At 41.1% G+C, this 26,495-nt stretch overlaps 1 protein-coding gene across 1 annotated transcript in view; it reads left to right on the top strand.

Moving 5' to 3' along the window:
• slc15a5 (solute carrier family 15 member 5) overlaps positions 1 to 24,859 on the top strand; it is a 40,891-nt gene extending 16,032 nt beyond the window's left edge. The window contains exons 4-9 of the mRNA XM_072241404.1: positions 6,005 to 6,225; positions 8,541 to 8,727; positions 11,892 to 12,080; positions 21,340 to 21,471; positions 24,530 to 24,638; positions 24,715 to 24,859. Coding sequence (XP_072097505.1) covers positions 6,005 to 6,225; positions 8,541 to 8,727; positions 11,892 to 12,080; positions 21,340 to 21,471; positions 24,530 to 24,638; positions 24,715 to 24,859 — 983 coding nt within the window. The remainder of the gene's footprint in view (positions 1 to 6,004; positions 6,226 to 8,540; positions 8,728 to 11,891; positions 12,081 to 21,339; positions 21,472 to 24,529; positions 24,639 to 24,714) is intronic.
• Positions 24,860 to 26,495: the final 1,636 nt, after the last annotated feature.

The raw sequence follows: 26,495 nt of genomic DNA, 5'->3' as shown, positions 1-26,495 counted from the left end.
GTGACATAATTGTGTTCTGGGTGTGTTTGTGCTGACCCCTTAAAAAGAGAATTGTACAAGAGTGAAGGAACTTACCTGACCCATCAAACCAGTATCGGCTCTCCAACAGAAAGAGCTATGCATGTAGTGATGTTCCCTTTAATCTTTTCTGATTATCCTAAAAAATTCCCTTTAAAGCAATTATCTAGTTTTCTTTTAAAAGTAACTGTTGAATGTATTTTCAATCACTGCTTCTTGCAGGACATTTTAGATCACAATTCCTTCTGCAAAGAAAATTGTCCTCACTTTCCTATGAATCCATTTATCAGTTATCTTAAATTGTTCTTGACAGAATGGGTTCTTGACCCAGTGGCAAGGAAATCAAGATATCTGCTGAGAGAGCATGTGGGAAATTTGTTCAATGCCTAACATAAGAGATGTTACCCTTGACGGTGTTCCATTTCCTCAGTACTTCACTGGACTGTCAGCTTTATTTTTGTCTTCATGATTCTGGAAAGTGATTAGAACCCAAGCTAATTAGAAAGTTTAGAGTAATACAGGAGGAACTCAGCAGGCAGAGGTAGTATCTATGGAGAAGAATAAACAGTCGAAATGTCAGGCCAAGAGTCCTCTGGAGTTTCAATATCTGCAGAATCTCTTGGGTTTATAATTATAAAGTTTGACACAGTTCCATACGTACCAATTCTCAAATAGAGTTGGTTAATCATTAACATACACCATATCAAGACCCATAGAAATATCTCCATTCTCTTTATGACTCAATATTCACAACTTGGTTGCTGCTAATCAGCAGGACTAAGAAGGCCTGGCTGTTTACCACTGTCAGTATGGTCCTGAGTTAATCGGAGGTAACTCGTCAGGCTCTGCATGTAATCCAAAGCTGACCATTGCTGGGTATTTCCCACTGCTTCCATTTCCCACTGTGCTGCTCAGATTGATTCTGGCTGGCACCAGCTGGGGCCAAGCAAATAAGCTATTTCAATTCAGGTGGAAGTTTGCATTCCAGTTTAAATAAAAAAATTGAGACTCCTTGACATTAAGACAGTAGGAAGTAAGTGTCATGGGAAATACAGTTTCAAGAAAAAGGAGACTGGAGCTCCTAATAATTTCATCAGTTATTAATCTGCACTATAACAAGTCAGTTTTAGTGAAGAATAGTAACCAATGAAGTTGATGTACAGATGTTCTGTTAGACTTGTATTGGTAGTATAGAGTTATAGAGAACAGCACAGAAACAGGCCCTTCAGCCCATCAAGTGTATGACAAATTATTACTCAGACTAATCCAATTGACCTGCACCTGGAGCACAGCCCAACGTACCCCATCTATTCATGTACTCATCCAAATTTCTCGTAAGGTTGAAATCGAACCTGCGTCCACCATTTGCACTGGCAGCTCGTTCCACACTCTCACCACCTCTAAGCGAAGAAGTTTCCCTCGCGTTCAAACCTACTCAAGTTCTGCATTTCACAAGAGTATCTCTCCAGGTGCTAAAAGGAAATAGGAAAAGAATCCACTTACTCAGATTTCTGGATGGACATTGAGCCCACGAGCATACCTCACTACTTTTTTTTCTCTTTTCGCACTATTTATTTAATGTTTTAAATATATATACTTAATGTAATTTACAGATTTTGTTATTATGTGTTGCAATGTACTGCTGCCGTATAACAACAAATTTCACAACATATGCCAATGCCAGTGAGAGTAAGAGTTCGGCACGGACTAGAAGGGCCGAGATGGCCTGTTTCCGTGCTGTAATTGTTATATAGTTATATGGTTATTAAACCGGCTTCTGATTCATGCAGTCATTCAGATTGAACTTGCTTCCTCTCTGATGACTGTCGTGGCCACAGGTTCTTCCACAGATGAGTCAAGAAGTGTCTGTCAGGCCAGGCAGAGTGAATGGATAGTTTGTGAGATAGTGTGCTCCTTCTGCCTTCTTCACATAGAGCTTCTATGTGGTCCTGACCAGTGGCCTAAGATTCTTAATGCCATCTTAAATGCCCCTTCTCCCTTTAAGCAGTACTATGCTATAGAAGCTACTGCTATTTCCTCACTGTTCCAGAGACCATAAAGCCATAAAACATAGGAGCAAAATCAGGTCATTTGGCCAATCGAGCCTGCTTTGCCATTCCATTATGGCTGATTCCCTCTCAATCCCGTTCTCCTGCCTTCTTCCTGTTACCTTTGATGCATCTACTAATCAAGAACCTCTGCTTTAACTATGCCCGATGACTTGGCCTCTAGAGCTGTCTGTGGCAATGAATTCCACAGATTCACCGCCCTCTGACTAAAAAAAATTCCTCCTCATCTCTGAGGCCTGGTTTTGCTCCCAACATTAGCTGCTGTCAAGATGGAGTTTGTTTGTTCTCCCCACTACTATGTCCGTTTCCCCTGGGTGCTGCGTTTTTCCTCCCTCATTCCCAAAACAAGTCGGTTGGTTAGTTAGTAAATTACCCCTTAATGCAGGTGAGTGGCAAAGGAATGAGAAAAAGCATGGGATATGTTTGAGAGAAAACAAATTATAGGGCTACAGGAAAATAAGAATAGGAGAAACAGACCAATGGGAATACACTATAGGAGCCGGTATAGAATTGATAGACCAAGCTGCCTCCTTCTGTATCGTTCTAGGTGAATGAGAGTGGTCATGGGCCAGGGATTCCCCAGAGCCAGTGGGAAGAGTAGAAAGAGCCAAAAGGCCTGTTTCTGTGCTGTAGTTTTTCTATGGTTTCTATAGGTCAGTGGGACTAGGCAGAAAATGGTTCGGCACAGCCAAGAAGGGCCAAAAGGCCTGTTTCTGTGCTGTAGTTTTTCTATGGTTTCTATGGTTTTCTAATGTATAAGGCAATTAAGAAGAGTGAGCAACAGGAGAAGGCTGCTGTGTAATGGTGTTAGCAAGTTGTATTACAAAGTGAGTGAAACAGGATTATGTACAACCCCCTGTTGATCTGTAATATGTTCGGCAAACTCAATGTTTTCAGCCCTCATCATCCACGTCACGGGATGTAGATTAATTAGATTTGCTAATCAGAAGTAGCTACCTTGTTTTGAGTCACAGAAATTTTCAGCAGTTTTGAGCTTTCATAGCAGTCCTCTATTGTGGACGCTTTAAAAATATGACACCTACATAGTTCATGTGGAGTCACTAAAGCCTGATTTATACTTGTGCGTCAAATGCACGCCGTAGGTATGGCGTAGCTGCGAACCCTACACTGTATCTACACCGTAACCTAACGCATACCTCTCCCAAAATGTAACTACACGTCGCGGCGACGCAGACCGCAACAACTGTGATTGGTCGCTTGGTAGCATCGCATTTCCTCCTACGCTGCAATAGCTTCCCACTGGGCGACTGAAGGGCAGGGAAGGAACTCTGGCTGCAATGCTTTCCATAAAGCTGTACAGACCTCCGAAATTATGGAGGACCCTGTGCTTGACACCAGTTTGTATCTAGCTGCTACAGCCTGTTGACTTCCACCTGAAGCTAAAGCTCGAATGGTGATTGCCAGTCTCTGAGTATACTGTGCGTATACTGATGCCAAATAAATGGTTGGAGACGATGAACCAAATCATCAAATCTAGCTGCTGACATCCGAAAATATTTGAAATGCATTTCCTCATCCATGTCTGTCAGTGGCCGGACAAGCACAGAAGATACAGCCTCCTTCAGTTTCAGTCGCCATTGTTTGAAGTTTGAGTTCCTTCGTGTTGAAACTCAACACAGTGGCATAGAAACCCCACTGCCAACTAGCGTTTTGGCGGTGAATTACAGAGAGATGCAGACACACCAACGTACAAGTATAAATGGTCACAACGGCGTAGCCCACTTGCATTGGCTACAGCGCAAGCTAGAACGCACAAGTACAAATCAGCCTTAAGACATGTGGTCTGAAACCAGTTATTCCAGGTGTGGTATTTGCAGGATGAGTCCAGCAGAGAACTGTTGTCAATTGAAAGCAGCACACAATAAAACTCTTCAGATAATAACTTTGCTTAAAGTCATTAGTAAAGTCATTAGCCTTTTTCAGTAATTGTAATTGATTGAAAGATTCACTCGGTAGTTTCAAACATGAGTCATAAACTCTTAAGTTTCACACCTCCATCAGTTACACAACTCTAGTTTACTTACACAACTTTCAAATCTCTCTACTTATATTCAGATATTACACACTTAAAATAAACTTGGCTGGGGTTCGACCTTGATGAGTTCTTCTCTGAGTCCCATCTCAGGGTCTTCTTCTTCATTGGCTGCTCTTTGGAGTCATTTCAGTAGGTCATCCCATAAAGAACATTTTTATGTGTATGTTTGCATATCTTCCAAACATTGCCTAGTTCTGTATTGCCATTTACACAGTTGTAATCCCAATTCTTATCTATACGGTGAGGCTACATTTCTGTTAACTACCTCCGGCACCATCTGGTTCGCCAAAGGAGAGTCAGCAGTTTTAAATTCTTGGGTGGTCACCTCTATTGTGTCCAAAACACAGATGCCATCAGAAGGAGAACATGCCAGATTCTTTACTATCTTAGGGGGGTAAGGAGTTCGGCTTGAAATCGAACCCAAACAAACTTCTAAAGCAATTTCCGAACCTGGGGGTCTCAGACACTTTATTTAATGGTATTGGTCCATGGCTTAAAAAAGGTTGGGAACCTCTATGCTAAAGAAATACTGTTGAAATATCCATGACTGGTTGCATCGTGGTTTGGTACAGTAATTTGACTGCCCAGGAATGGTAGAAGCTGCAGATAGTAATCATTTCCAATACATCATGACCCACCCTTGGGAGTATCTATAGGAGGGCAACATCTGTCCCAGGTATCCTCACCAAATGGGCCATGCCATCTTCTTGCAACTACCATCAGGCAGAAGGTACAGAAGCCACACCACCAGATTAAAGAACAGGTATCTTTATTCAGTCATTTGGTCCTCGAACCAAACAATAAAACCCAAATACCACAGTTTAGCAACACTATACCTACTTTGGGCACTTTGCACTTAAGTGGAGTGATTTTTTTTTGTTCAAATTGCTTACTTGCAAAAATTGTGCAAAATGTGTGTTTTTTGTGATGCTATGTGCTTGTGGTGCTAATTGCATCTGTGCATACATGTACACGTGCATTTGACAATAAACTCGGCATTAACTTTGACTAAAACTGACTATGGGTTGAGTATGTGATCTTCCTTTGCTGCATTCTGTGGTCCACAGTGACCCTTCCTCGTTTCCTACTCCTCCGAGTGTCCTCCCAGAGCCTGATGGGTTACTTGACATCGACCTGGCTGCTGCGGAATTTTCCATCCCATCCAGGAATAACGAAGATCCCACGCACGTGTGTGTATATAACGTGTAACCTCTGAAGGTGGTCAAATTTAAATTGCGATATACTACACGCAGCACAAGGCTGCTGTTTTGCAGGTCTTTATGCAAGGTCCATTAATTTTAGAATGTGGTGACACTGGATTCTCCAAAGTTGTGAAATACCTTTAAAAAACACCTATATATCAGTACAGAGCCCTGTGATTTGGCATTTAATACAGTCTTTGTGTGACAAAAGGTTTTTGACGTGGATAGGCTTTTTCCATTGAGAGTGGGGGAAATTCAAACAAGAGGACATGAGTTGAGAGTTAAAGGGCAAAAGTTTAGGGGTAACTTGAGGGGGAACTTGTTTACTCAGAGAGTGGTAGCTGTGTGGAACGAGCCTCCAGCAAAAGTGGTTGAGGCAGGTTCGATGTTGTCATTTAAAGTTAAATTGGACAGCTATATGGACAGGAAAGGAATGGAGGGTTATGGGCTGAGTGCAAGTCGGTGGGACCAGGTGAGAGTAAGAGTTTGGCACGGACTAGAAGGGACGAGATGGCCTTTTTCTGTGCTGTAATTGTTATATGGTTATATGGGCTTTTGAGTGAATCTTTTGTCACTCAAAGACTATATTAAATGCCAAATCACCCTCGTACATCATGGGTATGCCTGACATATCTTTACTGTAAGGTTTCTATTTGCAGGTGGCTCCCTGATGGCAACTGTTGGTGTTTTAGTGAATGCCCTGAAGATGTGCTGTATGAAGTACCGTCATATCAGTGGAGATGTGAACAGCTGGCTGGACAGAGCCAAGGAAAATTATGGTGGCTGGTACAGTGAGGCTCATGTGAACAACGTCAAATGCCTCATCAGATTAATCCCACTCTTTGCCTTTCAGATCCTGTATAGATTCTGCATACTACAGGTAATCTTCTTAAAGCAGACCGTAAGAGTTGAAGCATCCAAAAAAAACGGAACAAATTCTTTACTGGAGGATTATATGATGAGATAGTGAGCTACCACTGCTTCATTGTCCTCCTTGCAAATGGCTATGAAATCCTCACCACATTAACCATTTTATTTTCCGTTATCTGCTTTTGTCATCCTGTCTTTGGTGAACCTATATTCTTCTCTCTTATCTAGATAAAATCAATACAAAATGAATGAACAACAAGGCACATGACTAAACCACAGCTAAAAGCATCAACTACAGTTCAGCAGTTTATAGAAAGTACAGAAATACAGTGGGAAAGGAGACATATTAGAAGATTGAAAGAGATTTGAAGGAAAGAGAATAGAGAGCTGGGGAACATAAATAGCCAGTGTAAAGAATTAGGATTTGTATGCAGGGTAATTAGGTAAGGCCATAAAATATAGGAGCAGAATTAGGCCATTTGGCCCATCGAGTCTGCTCCACCATTTCATCATGGCTGATCCATTTTCCCCTCTCATCCCCACTCTCCTGCCTTCTCCCGTATCCCTTCATGCCCAGACTAATCAAGAGTCTATCAACCTCTGTCTTAAATATATCCAATGACTTGGCTTCAAATGGGGAGATATATGTTGCATTTAGAAGGAAGAATGAGAAATGAAAATAGGCACTAAATTATGAAACGTTAGAAGTAGATGAGCAGAGAGATTTATGTATTCAGAGACACCAATCATTTAAAATTGAAGGACAAGTTGGCAAGGCTTATAAAATATAGCCAATGGAAACCTAAATATTATAAATAGTTTTTGAAGTGCTGGACTGGTGCTAGCTCTGTACAAATTGTTCCTGGGGTCATACTAGAATATGTTTTCCAGTCCTGGGTCTCACACTTAAGCAGAGATATCAGAATCAGTGAAAAAGACTCTGAATTGAATTATACAGAGGATTACAATTTACAGAGGAGGGAAAGTTAATTAGATTAAAAACTTTCATAATTAAGTGATGTTTCAATAAATAGAGAAAAATTATTTCTACTCTTCAGTGAATCTGTAAATAGAGGATCATCATCAAAAAGGGAGAAAAAGGAATTAGGAAACTATTTACTCAGAGGATTGTGTAATTCAGAAAAGCAGATATTTATCTGAAAGGGCTTAGGAAATGTCAAAGCAATGATACTAAATGGATAACTACTTCAGTGAATTGGCATTGGACAATCAGCTATGGTGATGAGAGACTGGATAGGCTAGGTTTATACTCACTAGAACACTAGCTGATTGGTGATCTTTTACAGGCTTGTACAACTATGAGGGGCACAGATAGGGTGGATAGAATAATTTTCCCAGGGCAGTTGGGTCTGCAATGAAAGGACACAGGTTTAAGGTGAAAGGGGAGAAATGTACAGGTTCTTCACACAAAGAGTGATGAATATCTAGAATAAGCTGCCAGAGGTGGTGGTAGAGGCAAATAAAAGTACAACATTTCAAAGACATTGAAGACTCGTACGGCCAGATTTGGGAACAGCTTCTTTCCAACTGTGATAAGACTGCTGAACGGATCCTGACCCGGATCTGGGCCGTACCCTCCAAATATCCGGACTTGCCTCTCGGTTTTTTTGCATTACCTTACTTTCCATTTTTCTATTTTCTATTTATGATTTATAATTTAATTTTTTAATATTTACTAATTTTAACTATTTTTAATATTTTTAATATTTAATATTTGTAATCCAGGGAGTGGGAAGCGCAGAATCAAATATCACTGTGATGATTGTATGTTCTAGTACCAATTGTTTGGTGACAATAAAGTATAAAGTATAGGCATTGGGACAGATACTTGGATGAGAAAAGTACAGATGGATATGGGCTTAATGCGGGCAAGTGGAGTTAGTGTAGGTGGGCATGGTTGAGGTAGGCTGAAATGGCCTGGTCACACACACAAAATGCTGGAGAAACTCAGCAGAGTTAGCATCTATGGAAATGAATAAACAGTCAAAATGGTGACTTTATTCATGTTATATTTTGAGTGTTGCTTTGGATTTCCAGCATCTGCAGAATTTCTTGTGCTTATGAAAGGCCCTTTTTCCGTGCGGCATGATTCCATGGTTCTTACTGTAAGTATCCATAATGGATGTACTTAAATCTAATACATCTGCAAATTTGATATTTCCGAAGGTACTTTGATGGAGCAAACAATTCAGGTGAACCATATGAATATACTGTAATGTCCTTTGCCCATGCTGGTTATATATTTCGAGATGAAATGCTTGCAAACATAAAAATCACTGCCAATGTTATACCTTATAAATGCAGATTCCATCGGCCTACTTCATACAGACAATGCATTCCAACCTAAACCAGAGAGGATTTCTTCTTCCAGTAGCAGCTTTGAACATCGTGGGTCTCATTCCTGTACTGGTGCTTGCACCCCTCCTGGAGTACGTTGTGTCTTGCCTGGTGTCTCTTCATAGAGACCCAATGTCACCATTGTCACAGATCGGTGGGTGTTATGTTGTCAACATTATCATTAAATAGCCATTTTTGGTTTCCATTTGGTTTCTATTCAGTTCCATTGAGTGTTGCTGATATTATTCATTTCAGACCAGCATGAGCTGAGGTTTCTCTAACTGATTACATTTATAAAGCATTTAACTTGACCGAATAGCAAAGAATACACGGGTACTAGACAACTGAACTAAAGTAGAAAATGATGGAAATATCCTGCAGGTCTGGTAGCATCCATGGAGGGAGAGTCAGAGTTAAAATTTCAGGTAGATAACCTTTCCTCCATATTACATTGTACAAACATCAATTATTTTTCCTCTCTGATACATTTTGCAAATCTCTTGCATTTCTTTCTGATTAGTGCAGTTTTATTGAAAATAATAGTTATTCAACAGATGGTGCACTCATCATTTTGAACTATGTAGATTAATTTCTGTACATCTCTTGGGTGATGTTTGCCAATATTAAGTTGCCGTATCTACCCTCGTATAACGTATTTATTCAAAAGACTGACTATAGGATTGATTTATTCATCTTGTATGTTCTAACAGTCCCCCCTGCCAGCAACATTATCCCTCGGAGATGTATTTCAAAACGATGACTAGAATAACAATCAAACAAGAAAAGTAGTTCATCCATTTTTGAGGGATTGTTTGAGGAAGAGAGTACCATGTGAGAAACATGAAAGTTCTCCATAGTTCTCCCAGAAGACTGGCAATAAATTATTTTCAAAAGATCACCAGGCCCAACAGGAATTCAGGCGCTGGATTCAGTCACTGGATTAACAAACAGGAAATGGTGCCAGGATGAAAGATAAAGAAGGTTAAAGGTTAGCTTTATTTGTCACATGTGCATCAAAACATCAGAACGTACGGTGAAATGTGTTGTTTTCATCTGTGACCAACACAGTGCAAGGATGTGCTGAGGGCAGCCCACAAGTGTTGCCATGCTTCTGGCTCCAACATAGTATGCCCACAATTTACTAACCTGAACCCCCGCATCTTTTTGGAATGTAAAAGGAATCTGGAGAACCCAGAGGAAACCCATGCTGTCATGGGGAGAACGTACAAACTCCTGACAGGCAGTATTCCGATTGCTGGTGCCGTAAAGCATTACGCTAAACACTACGCTACTGTGCTTTCCGTGACAGCCAGTATTGGACAATATAAAGACAAATTAACAGACAGTTAAAAATACAGTTAACATTACCTATTGCTGGGATGTTCACTCAGAGAAAGCAACCGTAGTGTACAAAGGCTGTTGTAAATCTAGTCAAGAAGAAAAGATCTTATGAAAGGTTCAAAAAACTAGGTAATGATAGAGATCTAGAAGATTATAAGAAAGGGAGTAGAGGTAGCCAGGGAAATTATAGACCAGTGAGCCTTACTTCGGTGGTTGGTAAGTTGATAGAGAAGATCCTGACAGGCAGGATTTATGAACATTTGGAGAGGAATAATATGATTAAGAATAGTCTGCATGGCTTTTTCAAAGGCAGGTCGTGCCCCAAGAGCCTGATTGAATTTTTTGAGGATGTGATTAATCATATTGATGAAGGTAGAGCAATAGATGTAGTGTATATGGATTTCAGCAAGGCATTTGACGAGGTTCCCCATGCAAGGCTTATTGAGAAAGTAAGGAGGCATGGGATCCAAGGGGACATTGCTTTGTGGATCCAGAACTGACTTGCCCACAGAAGGCAAGGAGTGTTTGTAGACGGGTCATATTCTGCATGGAGGTCAGTGACCAGTGGTGTGCCTCAGGGATCTGTTCTGGGACCCCTTCCCTTCATGATTTTTATAAATGACCTGGATGAAGAAGTGGAGGAATGGCTGATGTTTGCTGATGACACAAAGGTTGGAGGTGTTGTGGATAGTGTGGAGGGTTGTCAAAGGTTACAGTGGGACATTGATAGGATGTAAAACTGGGCTGGGAAGTGGCAAATGGAGTTCAACCCATATAAGTGTGAAATGGTTCATTTTGGTAGGTCAAACATGATGACAGAATATAGTATTAATGGTAAGACTCTTAGCAGTGTGGAGGATCAGAGGGATCTTGGGGTGTGAGTCCATAGCACAAAGCAGCTGCGCAGGTTGACTCTGTGGCATACGGTACATTGGCCTTCATCAGTCGTGGGATTGAGTTTAGGAGCCAAGAGGTAATGTTGCAGCTATATAGGACCCTGGTCAGACCCCACTTGGAGTACTGTGCTCAGTTCTGGTCGCCTCACTACAGGAAGGATGTGGAAACCATAGAAAGGATGCAGAGGAGATTTACAAGGATGTTGCCTGGATTGGGGAGCATGCCTCATGAGAATAGGTTGAGTGAACTCAGCCTTTTCTCCTTGGAGCGAGGGAGGTTGAGAGGTGACCTGATAAAGGTGTATAAGATGATGAGAGGCATTGATCATGTGGATAGTCAGAGCCTTCTTCCCAGGGCTGAAATGGCTAGTATGAGAGGGCACAGTTTTAAGGTGCTTGGAAGCCGATACAGAGGAGATGTCAGAGGTAAGTTTTTTACGCAGAGAGTGGTGAGTGTGTGGAATGGGCTGCCGGCGACAATGGTGGAGGTGGATACGATAAGGTCTTTTAAGAGGCTCCTGGACAGGTACATGGAGCTTAGAAAAATGGAGGGCTATGGTAATTTCTAAGGTAGGGACATGTTTGGCACAGCTTTGTGGGCAGAAGGGCCTGTATTGTGCTGTAGGTTTTCTATGTTTCTAACAGAACAGTGAAGGCAAGCCTGAACATACACTCAGTGGCCAGTTTATTAGCTATCTCCTGTACCTAATAAAGTGGCCACTGAGTGTATGATTGCAGTCTAAACTCGAGAGACTGTTGTGCATGCAAATCCCAGGAGATCAACAGTTTCTCAGATACTCAAACCACCCCATCTGGCACCAGCAGTCATTCCATGGACAAAGTCACTTAGATCATCTTTCTTTCCTATTCTGATTTTAGATCTGAACAACTGAACCTCTTGACTATTTCTGCATGTTTTTATGCATTGAGATGCTGCCACACGATTGGGTGATCAGATATTTGCATTAATGAGCAGGTGTACAGGTGTACCTAGTAAAGTGACCTCTGAGTCTAATGCTTACACCAAGCCTGAAGCTGAGGAAGATTTTGTCCTTTATTCATCGCTTCTCATTTATTTCAGGTATTGGTCACTTGTGTGCAACTTTGTCCATGGTGGTAGCAGGGATATCTGAGCTGCGCAGGAAGAACTTTCTCCTAGTGGAACAAATGTTGTCTGGAAAGGTGCTGCTTGTATCTTCGATGCCTTGTCTTCAGCTCACCCCTCAGTACCTTTTGCTGGGAGTCGCTGAGGCACTGGTCATGCCTGCCTGTGAGTACACATCACTTATGTAATTAGCTCATCTTTGAACTAAGTGGAAAACGATCGAATTATGTTCACCGGGGGTTAGACGAATGAGGGAACCTCATAACTGATAAAATGTTGACAGGACTGGACAGACTACTCTCATAGAGTTAAAGAGTAATACAGGATAGAGACAACCCAACTGGTCCATGCCGAGCCCAGCATCCTCCATTGCCCATGAGTGTACATGATTCTCCAAGCCCTTTCACTCTATGTACTTCACCAAATGCTTCTTAAATGATGCAGTTGTACCTGCCTCAACTACTTCCTCTGGCAGCTCATTTCAGCTATTCAGTACCTTCTGTGTAAAGAATTTACCTTCCACGTCTCTGTTAAGTCACTCCCCTAATGTATCTGTGTCCTCTAATTCAGGACTCCCCAACCCTGGGGAAAAGACTGTGACCTTATCCAAACCCCTCACAATTTATTAAACCTCTCTGTGGTCATCCCCTCATTCTCCTGCACTCCAAGGCGTAAAGATCCAGCATGGCCAAACTCTCCCATAGTAAAGGCCCTCTAATCCAGGCAGCATCCTCAATAATCTCTTCTGTACCCTCTCTAGGTTGAAAATGTCTTTCTCAAACAGGGTGACCAAAAGTGTACACTATATGCCTCGTACTGTCTCACCAGGAACTTGTGTAAGTGCAATGTAATGTCCCCCTACTCCTAAACACGATTGATGGAGGCAGCATGCCAGACGCCTTCTACAATACCTTGTCTATTTGAGCGGCCGCCTTCACTGAACTGTGCACTTGTACTCCCAGGTCCCTTTGTTCATCAACAATCATCAGTGCTCTGCCATTCACCGTGTAGGATCTGCCCTGATTTGAATATCCAAAATCCATCACAATCATCTAAGTTGTAAGTTATTTGACATCCATCAGCCCATCTGCCTAACTGATTGAGATCTCCTTGCCATTTATTGTAACTGCCTCGCTATCAACAAGAGCCCCTAATTTAATATCATCAGCAAATTTGCTAATCATACCATGCACATTCATATCCAAATTATTTACATACTGTAGATAATGCATGACAGTTCCCAACATTGACCCCTGGGGCACCCCACTGGTCACAAGCCTCCAGTCAGAGAATCAACCTTCAGCCATCACCCTCTGTTTAATGCCATTGAGCCAATTCTGAATCCACCTTGCTAGCTCCCCTTGAATCCCATGCAATCCACCCATCCAAATCACCCTGCCATGCACTACCTTTTCATAGGTCTTACTAAAGTCCATGTAGACAACATCCACTGCCCTATCGTCATCTATCCCCTTGGTTACCTCTTCAAAAAGCTCCAAAAGTTCTGTCTGACCTGAACTCCCATGCACAAGACCATACTGATTATTCCTAATCAGCTCTTGACTATCTTAAGTGATATTAGATCTTGTCTCTCTGAATTCCCTCCAGTAACTTTCCTACAACTAAAGTCAGGCTCACTTGCCTGTCCTTGCTAACCTTCTTGAACAATGGAATGTATTAGCCACTCTCCAGTCTCCTGGTACTTCACCTGTGGCTAATAGGAAAGCAAATATCTTTACATGGAACTCAGCGATTTCTTCTCATGAGATCCAGAGGTGAAGTTGGTCAGGTCCTCGGGATTTGCCCTCCTTTTAATAAGCATACAATCCAAGGCCTTACTATTTAAAAACAGTAAGTCCCATTGGGAGAAAGTTGTCGTACTTTGAAGCAATGAATGAGAGTGAAGGATCTGAGCAGAGTGGGAGCCAGTTTGAAACAAGTCTTGTTGGGAGTGAGTTTTATTTGAGTCAACAAAAAGAAGCAAGTTGTAAGCAGAGCGGCCATGGTTGAAGAGGGCGGCATTGGCTCAACAGGCTTCAGTGAGAACAGTGTGAGGCTAAGGGTGAGTAAATTAATTTGTTTGTAATTTATTTTGATTTAACAATTTAGGCTTGAGAAGTTAGAGCCAAAGGTATAACAAACTCGGCAAGAATAGGCTGAATATGTGACCGAGATGAGTGTAGGTTAGCTTTTTTTTGTCTGTTAATCCTTCGTCCTTAATTCAGTATGGATAGGATGGTAGTTCGAGCGTTCGAATGCTTCTCCTGTAAGATGTGCGATGTCCTGATGACTGCTTCTGTGGAAAGTGCACCTGACTTCACCTTCTTTCTGACAAGCTCAAAGAACTCTAGCTGGGACCGGACGTTCTCAGGGTCACCCGGAAGGCTGAAAGCCTTATAGGTGAAACTTTTACCGAGGGGATCACACCCAGAGTACAGGCTTCAGACAGTAGATGGGTGACCACTGGGAGAAGTAAGGGGAGTAAGCAGTCAGTGCAGGGTTCTCCTATGGCCAAAGTATACCCCACTGGATACTGCTAGAGGGGATGAATTATCAGGGCACAGCAGCAGCAGCCGGGCCAGTGGCACTGGGGCCAACTCTGAGGCTCAGCAGGGAAGGGTAAAGACAGGCAGAGTGATAGAGATAGGAGACTTGGTAGTTAGGGGAACAGACAGGAGATTTTGTGACCACAAAAAAGACACCAGGATAATGCGTTTGTCTTGCAAGTGCTAGGGTCTAGGTTGTCTCAGAGCAGCTGAAGAATACTGTCAGGGGGATGGGTGAGCAGCCTGAGGTCATGGTGCACATTAGCACCAAGGGCATAGGTAGAAAAGGGGAAGAGTTCCTGTGCAGTGAGTATAGAGGGTTAGGAAAGAGGCAGAAGGGCAGTATCTCCGGATTATTCCTGGTGCCACGTGCTAGCCAGGGCAGGAATAGGATAATAATACAGATGAATGAGTGGCTGAGGAACTGGTGCAGGGGGCAGGGTTTCAGGTTCTTGGATCATTGAAACCTCTTCTGGGGCAGTGGTAACTTGTACAAGAAGGATGGGTTTCATCTGAACTGGAGGGGAACCAATATCCCGGCCTGGAGGTTCACTAGTGCTTCTCAGGATGGTTTAAACTAGTTTGGCAGGGGGATGGGAACCAGAGCACCAGGTCAGAAGGTGGAGGGGTGGAGAGAAAGGCAGATCTCAGGGCCAGTAACAACAAGCAGGAGCAAAATCAAATACGATGGGATGGATAGTTAGAAGTGTGTGTATTTTATTGCCAGGAGTGTTATGGATAAAGGTGATGAACTTAGAGCATGGATCAGTAGATGGAACTATGATGTTGCGGCCATTACAGAGAAAGAGGAACAGTATTGGTGCTTAATGTCCAAGGGTTTTGATGTTTTAGAAAAGATAGGGAGGTAAAAGGGCTGGGGGGGGGCGAAGTTGCACCACTAATCAGGAACAATATCACAGCTGCACTCAGAGGAGACATAATGGAGAGCTCATGCACTGGGTCTATATGCGTAGAACTCAAAAATTGAAAGGGTGCAATCACTCTGATGGAATTGTACTACAGAATCTCTAATAACCACCGGGGCACTGAGGAAAAGAGAAGCAGACATATTAAGGAAAGTTGTGAAAACAATAATGTTGTTGTCATGGGGACTTCAACTCCCCAAATATAAACTGGGGAATTCTTAGTGCCAGTGGTTTACATGGGGCAGAATTTGTTAGGTGCATCCAGGAGGGGTTCTTAAATCAATATCTTTGTACATAGCCCAACAAGTGCAGAGGCTGTACTGGACCTGGTGTTGGGTAATCAGCCTGGTCGGCTGACTGACATTTCAGTGGGTGCGCATTTAGGGAACAGTGGCCACAACTCCTTAAGTTTTAAGACAGCTATAGATAAGGATAAGTGTGAACCTTGTGTGAGGATATTAAATTAGAGCAGAGTAAATTACAAGAGCATTAGGCAGGAACTAGGGAAAGTTCATTGGAAACAGCTGTTTTTGGGCAAATCTACATCCAGCATGTGGTTTAAAGACCATCTGCAGAGAGTACAGGACTGCTGGGCTCCAGTCGGAAGGAAGGACAAGGATGGCAAGGTAAGAGAACCTTGGATGTTGAGAGAGATGATGAAGTTACTCAAGAAGGAAAAGGAGAAGTACATCAAGTTTAGGAAGGTAGAATCAAACAGCCCTTGAGAATAAAGAAGCCAGAAAAGAACTCAAGAAGGGAATTAGGAAAGCTGCAAGGGGCCATGAAAAGTCCTTGGCAAGTAAGATTAAAGAGAATCCAAAGGCATTCTAAACATACTGTATCTCAAGAGCAAGAGGCTAACTAGAGAAAGTCCACTCCAGGATAAAGGAGCGAGCATTTGCTTGGATGTGAAGGATGAGAGTGAGGTCCTTAATGAGTACTTTAACATCAGTATTTACCAAGGAGAATGACGTGGAGGATAGAGATCAGCATATTGATATGTTAGGGCATTTTGAAGTAAAAGAGGAGGTACTATTTGGTCTTTTAAAGAATATTAAGGTGGATAAGTCCCCAAGGCTTTGTATGACTGTGTTTGAAGTCACTGGAGAGGCACTGGGTTATGAGTATGAAAGTCCTTATTCATCATGTCAAACAGGTGTTGTCACAGAGACACTCTTGGTAGAGGCTCACAAACCCAAAAGTACGAGGGGTGATTGATAAGTTCGTGGCCTAAGGTAGAAGGAGTCAATTTTAGAAAACCTAGCACATTTATTTTTCAACATAGTCCCCTCCTACACGTACACACAGTCCAGCAGTCGTGGAGCATACGGATCCCTTCTTTGTAGAAGTGGTCCACAGCAGGGGTGATTGATAAGTTCGTGGCCTATGGTAGAAGATGAGTTATACAGCTCTCGTTACATGCACGTACAGTTCAACTCGGAGTGAAAATGCAGAAAGTTTGGAGTTAATAACTCATCGCCATCTACCTTAGGCCACAAACTTATCCATCACCCCTGCTGGTGACAACTTCTGGAGGTCCAAGACGCCGACTTCTACAAAGAAGGGATCCGTATGCTCCATGACCGCTGGACTAAGTGTGTAAGTGTAGGAAAAATAAATGTGTTAGGTTTTCTAAAATTGACTCCTTCTACCTTAGGCCACGAACTTATCAATTACCCTCGTACATCACATTCTTATACCCTTAAGCTTAAAGGTGACAGCAGGTGATTCATTACAATTTCAGTAGTTACAATGACATTGTTTACTTCAATTCTTTGGGTTGACAAATAGTTCCTTTGAGGTACGTATTTACAGTGAGAGCATAATGTAATTGATAAGACACCTCTAAAGTTTCAAACACCTTTGCTAATTGCAAGCTTCCTTGGATTTATTTACAATGGTGCAAATTACTTAAACCCATAGTTACCTGGATCGCTGCAGGACAATTAAAAAGCCCCATTGTTTTGACGTTTGGCTGATGCGTCTGCTAATGTCTCATTGTCACCATTTTGTAAACCATACCTCTTAAATCTGTGGGCCAGTTTAACTTCAATTTGTTTCTCGCAATTTACAAAAAAAAACTGAAGACTGGTTCTTGTTTGAATTAATATCAGCTATATTCACGTAACTCCAGAATACCTGATGAGATGTACTCCAGGTCATTGAGAGATTCTTGGGGCCTTGACCAATATCTTCATGCTCTCTCTAGCCACAGACATAGAGGACTGGTGAGTAGTTAATGTTGTTCCATTATTCAAGAAGGGAACTAGGAATAATCCTGGAAACTACAGTCTGGTGAGTCTCACATCAATGGTAAGGAAATTACTGGAGAGAATTCTTAGTGATAGGGGTTATGAGCATTTGGAAAACCATAGCCTAATTAGAATGACTTTGTACGAGGCAAGTCGTGTCTTACTAACTTAAGTTTTTTGATGAGGTGCGAGGGTAACTGATGAAGGTAAAGTTGTGGATTTTGTTTACATAGACTTTAGTAAGGTGTTTGACAAGGTCCCTCATGGGAGGCTCATCCAGAAAATTAAGAGGGTTGGGATCCATGGTAAATTGGAACATTGGATTCAGAATTGGCTTGTCCATAGAAAACGGAGCAAAGTGGTCAAATGGACTTATTCTAGCTGGAGGTCTGTGTTTAATGGTGTTCTACAAGGATCTGTACTGGGAGATCTGCTGTTTATGGTGTGCATAAATGATATGGATGAAAATGTAGATGGGTGGATTAGTAAATTGGTAGACGATACAAAGTTTTTATGTTGTTTTTACGTAGTCTAGTGTAACCTTGTGCTGTCTCACGTAGTCTAGTGTAGTTTTGTGTTGTTTCATGTAGCACCAGGGTCCTGAAGGAACACTGTTTCATTTTTACTGTGTACTGTACCAGCAGCTTATGGTCAAAATAACAATAAACTTGACTTGACTTGACTTGAAGTTTGGTGGTGTTGTGGATAGTGTAGAAGACTGGCAAAGAATACAGCAGGATATAGATCAGTTGCAGATATGGCAGAGAAATGCCGGATAGAATTTAACCCGGCCAGCTGTGAAGTGTTGCACCTTGGAGGTCGAAGGTAAAAATAAAGTACACTGTTAAGGGACAGATCTTTAACAGCATTGATAAGGTATAGGAATCTTGGGGTCCAAGTTCATAGCCCCCTGAAAGTGGCTGTACTGGTTGATATAGTGGTTAAGAAAGTATATGGCATGTTTGCCTTTATTAGTTGAAACACTGAGTTCAAAAGTCAGTAAGTTATGTTGCAGCTTTATAAAGCTGTAGTTAGGGTGCACCTAGAGTTCTGGTTGCCCCATTATAGGAAGATGCCAAGACTTTGGAGAGAGTGCAGAAGAGGTTTACCAGGATGCTACCTGGATTAAGGGGGCATGCGCTAAAGTGAAAGGTTGGACAAACTTGGGTTGGTTTCTCTGGAGCGGCAGAGGCTGAGGAGAGATCTGAGAGGAAGGTTTATAAGATTATGAGAGGCATAGATGGAGTAGACTATCTATTTCCCTATTTATGAACCTATTGAATATTGAGTATCATTTTCCCAAGTTTGGAATGTCTAATACCAGAGGGCATAATTCAATGTGAGAGGGGGTAATTTCGAAGGAGATGTGAGGGGCAAGTTTTTTTTACACAGAGAGTGGTGGGTGCCTGGAATGTACTGCCTGGGTGGGAGAGTGGGGGGTGGGGGGGGTGGATGATAGAGGCACATGCATTAGAGACTTTGAAGAGATTTTTAGATAGGTACATGAATGTGAGGAAAATGGAAGGATATGGACATTGTGTAGGCAGAGGGGATTAATTTAATTGGCCATTTGGTTCAGCATATCATTGTGGGCTGAAGGGCCTGTTCTTGTGCTGTACTGTTTCTTGTTCTTTGTTGCTACTTACTACCTTCACTTCTTTCACATCAATGATATTCTCCTTAGTAAAACTGAAGAGAAATAAACCTTAAAATTCTTGGCCATCTCCTGCAGCTCTGTACACAGACAGCCCCAATGGTCTTTAATAGGATCTGGTTTCAGTTTAGTCGCATTTTTGCTGTTAAAATAACGGAAGAATCTCTTGGGATTTCTTTAAACCTGCCTGCCACATCCATCTCACCCCCTAGAGACAATCCACACCTTCAGTTTGTCTGCCTTATCTGTTACGCTACCTACAATTTAAAGCAATCATCTCACCTGTAGGGAAGTTATTTCCAATGGTGCAGAAGTCCAGAATGCCAATTCAGGGATATGGGGTAAGCCAGTTAGGATGGAAATAAAGAGAAATTTCTTTCCCCAATGTCTTGTGGAATTCTCGAACTTAGAAGGCAATTGAGGTCAAACCGTTTTATATAAACAAGATAAGCAGTAGCTAACTGTAGTTTCATGGTTAGATTAGGGGATATGGGGAGAAAGCTGGAACAGAGCTCTGAATGTGGACGATCGGCCATTATCATGCTGAATGGTGTGGCAGACTCGAAATTTTTCAATGTTTCTTTGAAATTATCTCTAAAAATTGTAAATGTATTTGTTTTTTGTATCTCAATATTTATCAAATATTTTAAGTCACACTTGAACTTCTATGGTTTGACAAACAAAACACAGAAATCATTAAATTTTACTCTGTAGATAGAGGTTGCACTGAAATCAAAGAGCAATTGTAAAGCTTTCGCCGGTAACAATCTTCCTGAAGTGGCAATGTTTCAGATGGAGGACAGGGATGCTCAGTCCAGTGGAGCACTGCAGCAGTTCTCTTGTTGGAGAATTTAACAAACACTTTGAGAATAGCTCCCTCAACCACCAGAAACTTGCTATCACTGACACTGAATCGGACGAGAACAACATGGGAGGACCACCACCTCCAAGACCTGGCTTAGATATTCATTGTTGGTCCTTGGAACATAGAACAGTACAACCCAGTACAGGCCCTTCAGCCCATAATGTTGTGCCTACCTTTTAATCCACCCTATAATAAAGTCAACCTAACCCTTCCTTCCTACATAAGCCCCCCTTCCTACATAACCCTCCCTTTTTCTATTATCCATGCGCCTATCTACGAGTTTCTTAATGTATATGCCTCTCCCACCACCCATGGCAGGACACTCCATGCATTGTATCTTTTGGCCCAATATCCTGGCTGGTACTCATACTACACCGTCGTCATATGAATACACTCAGAGACCATTTCATTAGGTACACCTGTACACCCGCTCATTAATGCAAATATCTAGTCAGCCAATCATTGTATAAAAGTATGCAGATATGGTTGAGAGGTTCACTTGTTGTTCAGACCAAATATCAGAATGGGGAAGAAATGTGTTCTAAGTGACTTTGTGGAATGAATGTTGGTGCCAGACAGGGTGGTTTGAGTATCTCAGAAACCTGCTGATCTGCTGGGTTTTTCAGGCACAGCTGTCTCTAGAGTTTACAGAGAATGGTGCGAGAAGCAGAAAGTGTCCAGTGTTTACTGGGCAAAAGCACCTCGTTCATGAGAGAGGTCAGGGGAGTATAGACAGACAAGTTCAAGCTGACAGGAAGGTAACAGTAACTCAAATAAGCACACGTTACAACATTAGTGTGAAGAAAAGCATTGCCTAATGCACAACACTTTGAACCTTGAAGTGGATGGGCTACAGCAGCAGAAGACCATGAACATATACTTAGTGGCCACTTTATTACATACAGGTGGAACCTAATAAAGTGGCCACTGAGTGTCGTTCTTTCCTCAATAAATATTTAATATGGCAACTTCCATTCACAGTGATTTAACATTTTTATTATAAAATGTTGGCCTATTCTAATCTGATTCAATTAATTAAATTAAATCACAGATTTTAATCTCAGTAGACTGTTTCAGTAGAAAGATGATATTCAACCTTCCATTTGCATTGTAACGTTAGACACTCTGGAAGTTAATTTATTGGTTAAATTGTTGAATGTTATGCTTGTGTTTGTTTATAGATACACTGATTACATTTAGACACTCCCCAAGGAGCATTCAGGGAATTGCAATACATTTCATGACTCTCTTCAATTGTATGGGCTGCTTTGTCGGAGCAATTATAATTCAAGGCATCTACCAAATATCTGGCGGTAAGAGCAATTTGTTTACAGGACGCACTTTAAAATCCATGATTTCATTCTGAATACTGGTGAAAAGCGTAACTTAGCACAAGATATAATCCTCTGATAAAATCATACCTGACCTTAAACAGAAGCGGGAGAGTCTGTCTTACATTGATCCATTGAACTAGCAGGGCTGAGGTATATAGCTGACATTGATGAGGTTCAGGGTTTTGTTGTTTGTCCTTTCTCATTAGTACCTCAAAAATTATTGAGTCTTTTTTAAGACTGGAAACTGTTAGCGGGTTTACCTTGCTCAAGACTGTAAGGCAGGGGTTCCCAGCCTGAGATTGCCAGAAACCTTGATTTATGGTGTTGGTCTGTGGCATATAAAAAAAGTTTGGGAACCCCTGCTGTAAAGGAATAAAGGAACATCACAGTCTGATGAAATGTCAGAGCAATCACTGGGCTTGAGTGCAAAACTGCTGAATTGTTGTGACACCCAGAAGATTTTGGGTAATTTTAGCTCAACAAATTTCTTCCCACTTCAACAACCTTCCCTCCCCATTGTCATCCAAAGTGGGGAACTTACTGGGCCTGACGAGATACCAGAGTCACACACCCTCGCTCTGCATCAGATGATAACGGCCTGTAAATGCCGACACCACATACAATCAAGTACATTTTCGATATCAATTCTTGCTTGCCAGGCATTGCATCACCAACCAGATGCCCCACGGATATATATTTGAGCAACCCCTATTAATAAAATGGTGTGCTATACTTCTGCGTTAAATGAACTTTCCAGCCATTAGTTCCAGGTTCTGTCAGGAGATTAAGCAACCTCGGTAGGAGTCCATGTCACTTTTTTGTTCATTACCACTGCGTTTTATTGTTTATTATTTCAAGTTCCAAAACTAATAGGCAAGAACCATGAATTTTTAGATGCATGAAGTTATTAGCGACACAGAACTGAAGCCTCTTTTACATCATCAGGATATTTCGATAGAGGAAGTGGTGTTATTGTTGATGGCTCCTGTTCCTGGATTTTGTTGAAGGGATTAGGAGGATTCACTATTCGTCTTATACAGCAGGGAGAAGTCTGACAAAACTGCCTTAGCGCAGAAGTGAACTCTCACCCTAAATCATATGACCTGGTCTTCTGGTTCAACTTAAACACATGGTGATGAAGGTGAAAACTATCATTAGTGGACCTGGCCGGTGATGTAGTGGCATTTGCACCTGACTTCGAGGCGAGTGGTCCTGCATCCGAATCCGGCTGGCTCCTTGCCCGCTTTCCATCCGGGTTGAGCGTCGAGCGAGCAACTCAGCCTCATAAAAAAAAAACGGACAAGTGGTAAAGAAATGGCTAGGTTGCTGCCCGACATGCCACAAGGCGTGGAGAGGAACAATAATAATAATAATCATCACCTCTAGTACAACGGCACAGCTGTGTAGTTGCTGGACTACATCAGAGCACCAGTGACCGGGGATCAGTCCTGATCTCCAGTGCTGCCTGGGTGGTGTTTGCACGTTCGCCCTGTCAGAGCATCGGTCTCCTTCTGGCACCCCAGTTACTTCCCACCTCCCAAAGGTGGGCAGATTAATTGTCCCTGGCTGTGTAGGCAAGTGGTGGGCTTTTGGGAGCAGCTGATGAGAATGTGGGTGGAATAAAAATTGGGATTAACGTTGAAATGGGTGGCTGGTGGTTGGTGCAGACTCAGGTGAGCTGAAGGGCCTGTTTCTGTGACGTCTCTCTCAATGACTCTATCTGTTTAGAAAATATATTCAGACAAACATCACCTCACATAACACTCTATTTTTTCTTATTTAAAAAAAGTCAATAATACCTTTGAGTCTTATACTTAGGGAGTATGGCCCCGTTTCATAACAGATACTGTAGATCGACAAGCTGGGATGAGATCTGTTATCTTTCTTTCGAGTGCTTCAAGATCTTTTCAAAGCAGCAGCAATATTCTCTAGGTGGTCTCACTAATGACTGATATGAAGTGTCAACATACTATTTTTTGGATTAATATTCTTCATGCCTACTTCAATCCTCTGACATTGTTTCAACCTTTGAAACTGCTGCTATGCACAGTGAGAATAATTTTGCAGCTTAGTCAAACATTACATTTAGGTCATGATATTTATTGATGTTGAGATCACATAGGGCATTACTTTATTTAATTAACTCCCTTCTGTAATCATTTAGTAGAAATTATGATATTTTATTCAGTTTGAAATCCCTTTTCTGATGGGATTTGCCATTAGTGAATTTCTTCATTCCTTCTCTTAGATCTTTTCCACACAAATTTGCATAATCTGCATTTTTAGCTCTTTTATTCTTATTTCTATACTTAGGATCATTTATAAATATTGTGTGAGTTTTAGAGGCCTCGGGAATAATCCCTGAAGAATTAATTGGTCAAAATTATCCAATTAGAACCAGAATATTGATCACAACCCTGTATTGAGTAGATTGTTATCCCATTTATATAATCGTCATTCACGTCAATAGCTGCACACTGAATTTAAAGCATATCTGGAAGATAGCTGATTATTAATGCATCAGTTTTATCAAAGAAGCCCTATGTTAAAAAAAATCAGAAATACTATGAGAAGATGAATATGCAGATATTTTAAAACAAAATTATACATTTTTGAAGAATCTAATTTTTAAATGGCCTTTTCATTTTTCAGATGAAGTGTCTGTTTAAGTACCATGCATTGGGTTAATAAGCATCTTGTTAATGGTAACATTCATTTAGAGAGAACATTTATTCAGGCCTTGATTCATTCTCCACAATCTTCACTGCATTTGCTTAATATGAATGACTGTTTAAAGAGAATGTTTTACCTAAAGTGCTTTCATTATTAAAAGGTTTCCACTAAATCATACATTTTCTTCATCTTTAATTGTTCCAAGTGTTGGCTGGTCTTGTCTTGTGAATCAAAATCTTGCAGAAGCATAAGGAAAATCAGGCAGGTTATATTGAGCATAGTGTTAATGATGATGGGATGTGTCTAAGGGATTGATTCCTATTGTGCTGGTTTTATTTATACACTGGTTGTGCTTTCTCTTTAGGCATTTGGTTCCCAAATGATCTGAGCACTGGGAATTTGGACAAATACTTTTTCACTGTAGCTGCATTCATGCTTCTAAACCTTCTCGGCTTTTGGCGAATCTCACACAGGTATTTGTGCTGGGAAAAGACTGTTGGTCCATTTTATTTTGTTGCATTTGTATAATATCTTTGCCATATTGCGCAGGTACAGAGACCTTCACCAAGAAGAGGACTGGTGTGTTAAAGGAAGTCTTGTTGATAAACTAATAGAACATGAAAAGTCCCTGAAATTCTACAACAGTGTTCTGGAAAGTTCCTCCATCTTCTATCCTGTGGAGATGGTTCTGTGAACTGGGTCATGCTCTCTTCTTCTGGCTGCCATAAGGAAGAAGGTATAGGAGTTTCAGGACTCTCACCATTAGGTTCAGGAACAGTTATTACCCCTCAACCATTAGGCTCTTGAACAAAATGGGATAACTTCACTCAGCTTCATTTGCTCCATCATTGAAATGTTCCCAAAACCTATGCACTTGCTTTCAAAGACTCTTCATCTCATGTTCGCGATATTTATTGTTTATTTATTATTATTATTTCTTTTTTTGTACTTGCAATGTCTGTTGTCTTTTGCACACTGGTTGAACGCCTAGTTGGTGTGGTTTTTCATTGATTCTACTATGGTTATTCTATTTTGGATTTATTAAGAAAATGAATCTCAGGGTTAATAAATTGTGACTTATATGTACTTTGATAATAAATTTACTTTGAACTTAGAGAACAAGTTCAAAGTGAGTGGTGCCACCCTGTATACCTGACAATGTATACCCTATTCATGTTCCATAGTCTTTCAATTTCTTCTTTTAATTTAGCATATTTCTGCTCTTTTCCATTTGTTGATTTCTGTATGTTATGTGTGTGTTTGGAATGGCTATATCTATTTAGTAAGTTGTTCTTGCGTGTTTATCCTGAAATATTATATCGGGACAGTTGTTATGGATTGCCCTATCTGTAATAAAGGATCAGTTGTAATATAATTTGTAGACTCTGACTCTAAAACTGGATCAAGCTTGTATTTACAGTAAGGTATGATGTCTTTTATGAGTATGTATTTTAGAGCATGAGTTTGGTAGAAGATGTTTGCCACTTGATTGTGCCTGTGTAAGTAATCAGATTGAGTTAAAGTGCTGCAGGATCCTGTAATGTGTTGGATTGTTTTCCACATTTATTGTCTTGAACTTATTGGTCTTTTATTGTGTATTTTTGATAACTTTTTGTGTTAACGGCCTGGTCCTGTATTACTCCACAATGATTATCAGTTTCTGGGAAGAGGTCTCCAACTCTGAGCCAGGCCTTTGATGCTTCCTTGTCGACTCAGATCGTGGGGATGTCTTCCATGGAGGGTCCATTGGTTGACTTCTTCTTCAATAGTGATAATGTCTTCATTTTTCCAGTCTGTGCCTTCATGTGTTGTGCATTTCTTATCAGAATTACATATGCTCACGTGGAGTGCTGAATCCTGTTTTTGTTGATGAAAATATATCCTCAGAAGTTTTATCTGACTATTGTGTAAATTTTTTTATGTCTGTTGTTCCTTTTTCTCCCTCTGTCCTCGGTGGTGTTAAACTAAGTGTGTTCGAGGGTACATAGTGTTTTCTAAAATTTGTCATTACACTTCTTATTTTCATTCATGTATTTTCCAGATTGGTTTCAGACCAAGGTATTACACCAAAAGAATATGTTAATATGGGTAGCAAAAGTGCTTATTACCTTTGTTGTATTTTTACTATTGAGCTCAGTTTGTCTGATTTTCATAAGCCTTGAAGTAAATTTTATCAAGTTTTCCCTTTATCGCACTATGACCTTGCTTGTTGACATCCCAGATATCAATTGCTGCTTACTTTCTCAATTCTTTCTGCTTACTTTCAGACAATTCTAGTGGTGTTTAGTTTTGTGGTTTTTTTGAGATCTACATCAATATTCCCGTGTAGG

Source organism: Mobula birostris, chromosome 23, assembly GCF_030028105.1.
Source record: "Mobula birostris isolate sMobBir1 chromosome 23, sMobBir1.hap1, whole genome shotgun sequence".
Classification (NCBI taxonomy): Eukaryota; Metazoa; Chordata; class Chondrichthyes; order Myliobatiformes; family Myliobatidae; genus Mobula; species Mobula birostris.
The sequence above is the reverse complement of the archived record's forward strand: the minus strand, read 5'-3'. Positions and strand labels throughout refer to the sequence as shown.